Raw genomic sequence first — 7,255 nt, forward strand, 5'->3', positions numbered from 1 at the left:
CAGTGTGAACAGAATTGACAAAAAAAAGTGTGTGTCAATCTTTGCTACATATTCTCAAGTTAACAGACTTTTTGAGAAACTAGATGATCAAGTTTCACCTTTCACAAACTATTTATTTATAATCTACATGCTATTATATTAATCAAAGTGTGTGACTGTGTGTGAGTTTTTATGAAAAAGATTTTATTTATGAATAGATCTCATGAAGTCACACCTCTTTCAAGAACTCGGTTACAGATGCAATTTTTGGGTTTGTGTGTGTTTTCAGTGGCCACCAGGGGCAGTATCCTTTACTTCCTGATAACAGAAATGAGTATGGTGAACGTCATGTATCAGACCTCGCTGAGACAGTTCCTGGGACTTTTTGACCTTTCTCTGGCTAGGTAAGAATTAATTTTTTTTTCAGCATTTTCTCTCTGTAATAAATAGTTTTTACTAAGTGGAGTTTATCTGTAGGCCAGGCAGCAAGTGATCCTGTGCGTTGATATCTGCCTTTGTCTTACAAATTTGCCCCCGACTTTTTGCTCCTCATTGTGATTTGTTTCTTAGTGTGGGACTTGTTGGGGTTATTGGCAACAGAGTTGATGCTGCTGAAGCACTTTGTGCACTTTCTAGCCAACTGAAACTGATTAGAATTCAGTTGTCTGTGATGCCATGTCAGCCTTTCCCATACTATTGTTTTCGAAAAAGGGCAAAACAATGTTAAGTTTACTTCAGACAGCTCATACTGTGTAATTCAAGTGTCTTGAAGCCAGACAGTTCCAATCTGTGGCCCGAAATGTGTGTCATTATCCATCCATGATCTGTCTACTAGTTCTAGTTTACTCCTTCCACTGCTTCGTTGATGATGTGCAGGTGTATCTACAGCTAAAGGTTCCAGCTAAAGAATCTTTGCAGGCCGTGATAAACTGCATGAACGATATTAAGACTTGGATGGACCAAAAACTTTTTAAAACTTAATAAGAACAAGACGGAGGTTGTCTTTTTCGGGCGTCCAGAGTTGGTTCAGGTTCTTACCAGCTCCCTTGGCCAACTAGCACCTCACTTAAGATCCCATGCCAGGAATCTTGGAGTGATTGTTGATAGTGCTTTTAAACTAGATAAGCAGGTCAGTGCTGTGGTTAGGGCTAGCTTTTTTCAACTTAGACTGATTGCTAAAGTCATACCGTATCTAACACAGGCTGACCTGGAAAAAGTCATTCATGTTTTTATTACCTCTCGCCTGGATTACTGTAACTCCTTGTATACAGGCATTGGAAAGTCTGAGCTTTATCGTCTGCAGCTCGTACAGAATGTAGCAGCCCGTCTTTTAAGTGGCAGGAAGAAGCGGGAGCACATCACTCCAGTGCTCTCATTGCTTCACTGGCTTCCGGTAAAGTATCGGATTGATTTTAAGGTTATTCTATTTGCTTTTAAATGTATCAATGGTCTTGCCCCAGAGTACCTTACGGACCTTGTCAGGTGGCATAGGCCCTCCAGAGACCTCCGTTCAGCCAGTCTGATGGTCCTAGAGGTTCCTAGATCAAAACTGAGATCCAGAGGTGATCGAGCCTTTTCAGTGGCTGCTCCAACTCTGTGGAACTCATTGACTCTAGCTGTGTGGACTGCTAGAAGCTTGCCCACTTTTAAATCATTGCTGAAGACTTATTTATTTGAACTAGCGTTTGGCTCAGGGGAGCCGCCTTGATGAGTGTTGTATTCTATTTTCTTAGCATTTGTTATTTATTGTGTCTTCTATTGTATCTGTTTCATTTCATTTTATTTTGTGTGCTTTTTACTGTAGAGTACTTTGGTAGGCCACGGCCTTGGAAATGTGCTATATAAATAAATATGACATTGACATTGACATCCACATGTACACACAGTAACAACAGCAAGAAAAAGATGCAGCCATATGTTGTCAGAAATGTTATAACATACTTGGAGCACATGTGAACATCAGTGACATTTGTGAAAACATAAGGAAAAAATTGCACAACAAAACACTCCTCTTCAGTACACCTCTTTAACAAAACAGAAGAAGAAAAATGTTGTAATGTGCTTCCTGATTAGAAAAGAAAGCTATCCTTAATAGAAGATTAATTGAATTGTTACTTGTTAACTTTCTCTCTGTCTATGTTTGGAATATGAAATTGTGATGTGGAAAAGGTGACTCTCTGGATCTTTGTAGCACAAGTGGAGCTATGTGGTTGAAGATTTTGGAGATAATAAGATGAATAGGAAATGCATTAGTGTCCTTGAATTCCAAACAATATTACAATTCAATATAACAGTGTTCCAACGACTAAGCCTAAAGCCACAAATTTCTTAGATACACAAATATTAGATAGCATTAGCTTCATAAAGGTAGCTTTTGTTGCAGCAAAATTTGGATTTAATTGCTTTAAATTAAGCTAAAGGGAATTATTTCAGCTTGTTATGTTCAGGTGGGAAGCTACAAAGTCTATGTTGAATCTACTAAACATGAAGACTTTAATTGTGATATTTTGCTTTTGAAAATATATTTGCTGTTGATGCATAGTGTAAATTGTTTGGAGTGCCTGAGGCAAACATAAAATACAGTGACAGCCCATTTTAATCCAGCTCACTATTGATTTGTCATCTTGAATAATTTCTCCTCAAACAGTCATCACATCATACAACCAATTATGTCAAAATTCCCGATATCTTTAATGGCTAGAATAAACATTCACATAATCCACTGTTACCAAGTGCCACAGAAACCCTGAGCCTGAAGTCAATAAACATGAACAATTAGGTTAACAGGTCTGATCATTAGTATTAACCGCTCTGACCATGACAATATTCAATTTAAAATATGTTACATTGTAGTGGGAGCTCTAATGGGCTAATATGCTGCACATTTGATGAAACTTTATATATCTGCTATGAAATCCTATCTCAACAGGTCCTCCAAAAGCCCTATCACAAGCAAACGCATCGCCAACATCATAGAGTTCATGACTTTTGAGGTCTGTAAGTATGCAGCACGGGGCCTATACGAGGAGCACAAGTTCCTCTTCACTTTGCTGTTGACGTTGAAGATCGACATGCAGAGCAACAGGGTCAAACATGAGGAGTTTCTCACACTCATTAAAGGTAAGATTAAAATGTGAACAATGTGCACAATTATTTTCTTTTTTGTGATCAAATTTTCTTTTGTCTTTTTTGTATTTTGCTCCATGAATGCGCCTTTTTTCGCCGTAGAGTTCCATATAAACTACATCCAAAAAGGAAAGGGTCCATGCACAGATAGACAAGTCACGAGGTGGTTTTCAATGGGCTGCAATAATTTTCTTCGCAGCTGTAAGTCCAGTAAATAGAGGACGTTGTTGAGTTTTAGAGAGCTGAAAGGCTGACAGATCATTCAGAATCAAAACATTGAGAGTAACAGGCACAGTAAAATTAATCAAGGGGGTCATTTTGAATGCAGGAGAGCACTCCCAGATCATGAACCCTGGATCTAGTTCTTTCAATCATGACCCAGCCTTCATGACCATAGGTCAGGGTAGGAACAAACACTGACCGGTAGATCGAGAGCTTTGCCTTGTGGCTGAGCTCCCTTTTCATCACAACCGTGCGATACACTGAATGTAATACCGCACCCGCTGCTCTGATTCTCAGACCAATCTCCAATGCCAATGCCATCAGGACCACATCATCTGCAAAAAGCAGCTATGAGATCCTTGAGTGCTGATCTTAATTGAAGGTAAAAGAAAATAGAGGAACATGGTAGACTGAATGTGACCAAGGCTCTGTCATAGCACTTTTTAAGTTACGCCAGCAAACAGACACATCTGGAAGTTGAGAACTGAGAGACAACTATCCTCTTTCCTTCTCTGTAGAGAAGACATCTTAAGTTGCGGCCACTTGCCCTATCCAAATAAATTTAGATATTCACACTCACTGATTTTATTTATGCCAATACCCAGCAGGAAGGGAGGCGGGTAGCATAGGGCTAACAAAATTAATCCTAGGTAATACATTCATTTTATCCACTGATATACAGTTTTGAATCAACATGGGCAGATCCCTTTTTCCATAGCTTTCAAAAAATTCTTAAGAGTAGCATAATAGTTATTTTTAACAATCTGGTTTGAGCATTGGAAGACCTGAATGCCTAAACATTTAAACTTCTTAACAATTGGGATACTAGCAGAGATGGTTGAATTACAGACAGTCATTTAAATGCAGTGGTGCAGACTTTGACCAGTTAATCTTAAAGCCTGATAAGCTTCCATACTCCAAGCATAAAGAAAGATGGCGAGGAAGAAACTTAGATGAGTTTTCTTGAAAGACAAAAACGTTGCCCGCAAATAATGAGAGATAGTGCTGTGTATTACGAATGAATATTAGTGACACCATAATCGATTGGCAAATGAGCCAACCACTCTAGAGAAATAACAAATAATGCAGCATTCAAGGGGCAACCCTGGCGGGAGGATCTAGAAACTTCTAAGACTGACCATAAAAATGGCCACTCAAGTCTGTCAAAGGCTTTCATTTTATCAAGAGACACTGGGGTCTTACTGACATCTGCTGCATTAACAATGTGGAGAAAGCATCTGCTAGTCTGCTGCTAGTCTCGCTTTTATGAATCCTGTTTGATCAGGAATCACTAATATTGCCTGATAAACCCTTTTATTGTGTCCCACAACATCCTGGGGTCTTCTTCAGAGCCAACATTGATGTCGTCAAATATCTGGAATTCTGCTATAAACGGAAAACATTAAACATTAAACATTTAAACATATAAACATTAAAGTGCCGTCTAGCAGAACATTGAGACGGACGGTCTAGGGTGGTAATGCAAAGGACCCCTTTATGGTCAGACAATGCCATTGGAAGTAACACCGCTTTATCAATTGAATTAAATAATTGGGGGGATGCAAAAACAATCTATTCTGGAAAAAGATTTACGTCTACCTGAGTAAAAACAATAATCCTTACAGGTAGGATTAACTTAATGCCAAATATCTATAAGCCCCAAGCTGTTGGCCCATGACTTCAAACCACAAATTATTTTTAAGAGTTCTGTTTTCTCATTTAGGTAACACTATAATAATGGTACATGAATTATCAGGAATTCATGCATGACTTCATGCATGAAAAAGTGTGAATTTATTAATGTAGTACTTCGTGAACAGCAGGGCGTGGCAGGGAGAAATCCTGCATCCGCTCATGGGCAGCTTCAAGCTCTCCTTCCCATGGGACTGTGAGTTCAACCATCAGGACAGTCTTGCAGGAAGGTCTGAATCATGATTACAACACTACAATTCAGTTTCTTTAACCTGTCACTTTAACGACAGATTTACTTATGAAGAAGACAAGAACATCATTAATAAATCAGAAATCATGATGATTGAAATATCTTAAGTAATGCATTTATTAACATATTGTTTCTGCATTAGGTCATGCATGAGATAATAATAATCATTGTACAGTACTGATAGTTCATGTAGTAATACACGCATTTATTCATGCTTTTTCATGCATGAATTCCTGATAATTCATGTACCATTAAAAAGTATGAAGGTGAAAGCATGGAGTTTGCTAGTTGGAGGCTTGCATGGGAAGGAAGCTCTAATGTTGGAAGCTTTATTGCATTCATAAAATATGCTGTCAGAAATTCAAACCCTAGAAAACAATTAAACAATTTTTTTTTTAATTATAATATGGATTTAACAGTTTCTTGCATTAAAAAGGAAATGTATTTAGTAAACTTCTAAAAAACTCATCGGTATTATTACAGTGTGTCTGATGTTGAATCACTTGTTAGATACTAATCAGCATGTCAAAAAATTTGAAACTTTCAATTAAGGTGATGCAGAGCTCAGCAATATGTAGTGAAGCTACACCGACATCTTGAAACCCAGTAGTGTTCTTTGAAGCCAAACTCCCCTATTTTGTTATCAAGCAAAATAGTTCCCTCAAATCCTTAAGTGGTGAGCTATGAAGAAATTTCAGAATTGTAAGACACTATCAGATGCTAAAACAAATCATGTACTCTTTATTTCAGAAGTCTTTAGATTTGGGCTGCTATAAAGCTAGCAGTATTATTTGGAGAAAAAAAACGTTTCCAGGTAGAAAATGTTTCACGGTCTCTGATCCTTCACCTGTTTCCTTAACCAGTCTGTTATGTCTCATCTTCTGAGAGGATTTGAGCCAAAGAACAACAGTTCCTACACTGGCATACCAGATACCTGTCTCCACACTGAGACTGCCTTCAACTCTCAACATACAGGCAAAAGAAGCCACACATGTTTTTTATAAAGCTATGATTTCCTCAAAACCGCCCTCAGGCCCTTAACATCAGACTGGAATTGTCATCTATTTTATGTTTGCTTTTTTAATTCATTATTTACTTTCCGAAAATGTATAATCTCATCTCAAGGTTCACACACACTTCAAACATATTGGGATTGTAGCAGTTCACTGAATCTGAAATATGGAGTGCTCCCTACTGCAGGGATAACAGCCAGCTATAGCAACTGGCAAGGCCAGAACAGACAGCCTGCTACACGCATGCAGTTTCACCATCTGTCAGCTCTGACCTGCTAAACATTGATTCACTATGACTTTTGTGTATATTTTTCCAAGGTTGTGTTTTTGTGTTTGCATGAATTTAAATCATCAATTATTCTGTATTTTTGCATTTAATAAATCATGGCTTCTCTTTGGGTCTGTGTGTGTGTGTGTGTGTGTGTGCATGTGTGTGTGTGTGTGTGTGTATGTGCAATCCAGGGGGTGCATCTCTGGACCTAAAGGCCTGCCCTCAGAAACCAGCTAAATGGATCCTTGACATGACCTGGCTCAACCTTGTAGAGCTGAGCAAACTGTGGCAGTTCTCTGATATACTGGATCAGGTACACCACCAACACACACACACACACACACACACACACACACACACAAACACACACACAAAAGGTGTGGCAGAGAGTTTTTCTTTTTTAACATCACCAATGTGTTTTTGACTTTTTAATTAAATATAACTATTGGAGGTGGTTAATGTGCATATGCATCATAGCCCATGGCGTCATCTGTTGATCAGTAAGATGTCCACTGAAGTCTTGGCAAACAAAATCATTAAAGTGAAAATCCACTTGAAAGAAGATTTACATAAATTATGAGAAGATTAACTTTTTCCAAAACTAAGAATTTAGTGTGCAGAGGCCGCAATCTGTCGTGTGACAAATCTTTCAAATGACAAAAAAATAATGGATCAGAGACTGATCTCAGAAAACCATGTACA

At 38.3% G+C, this 7,255-nt stretch overlaps 1 protein-coding gene across 2 annotated transcripts in view; it reads left to right on the forward strand.

Annotated features, from left to right (window-relative positions):
• The window catches only part of dnah5 (dynein, axonemal, heavy chain 5), a 113,551-nt gene that overhangs the window by 84,650 nt on the left and 21,646 nt on the right, over positions 1-7,255 (forward strand). For both annotated transcript variants that reach the window (XM_034874454.1, XM_034874455.1), the window contains 3 exons: positions 269-383; positions 2,909-3,099; positions 6,745-6,866. In XM_034874454.1, coding sequence (XP_034730345.1) covers positions 269-383; positions 2,909-3,099; positions 6,745-6,866 — 428 coding nt within the window. The remainder of the gene's footprint in view (positions 1-268; positions 384-2,908; positions 3,100-6,744; positions 6,867-7,255) is intronic.

This window comes from Etheostoma cragini, chromosome 6 (assembly GCF_013103735.1).
Source record: "Etheostoma cragini isolate CJK2018 chromosome 6, CSU_Ecrag_1.0, whole genome shotgun sequence".
Taxonomy (NCBI): domain Eukaryota; kingdom Metazoa; phylum Chordata; class Actinopteri; order Perciformes; family Percidae; genus Etheostoma; species Etheostoma cragini.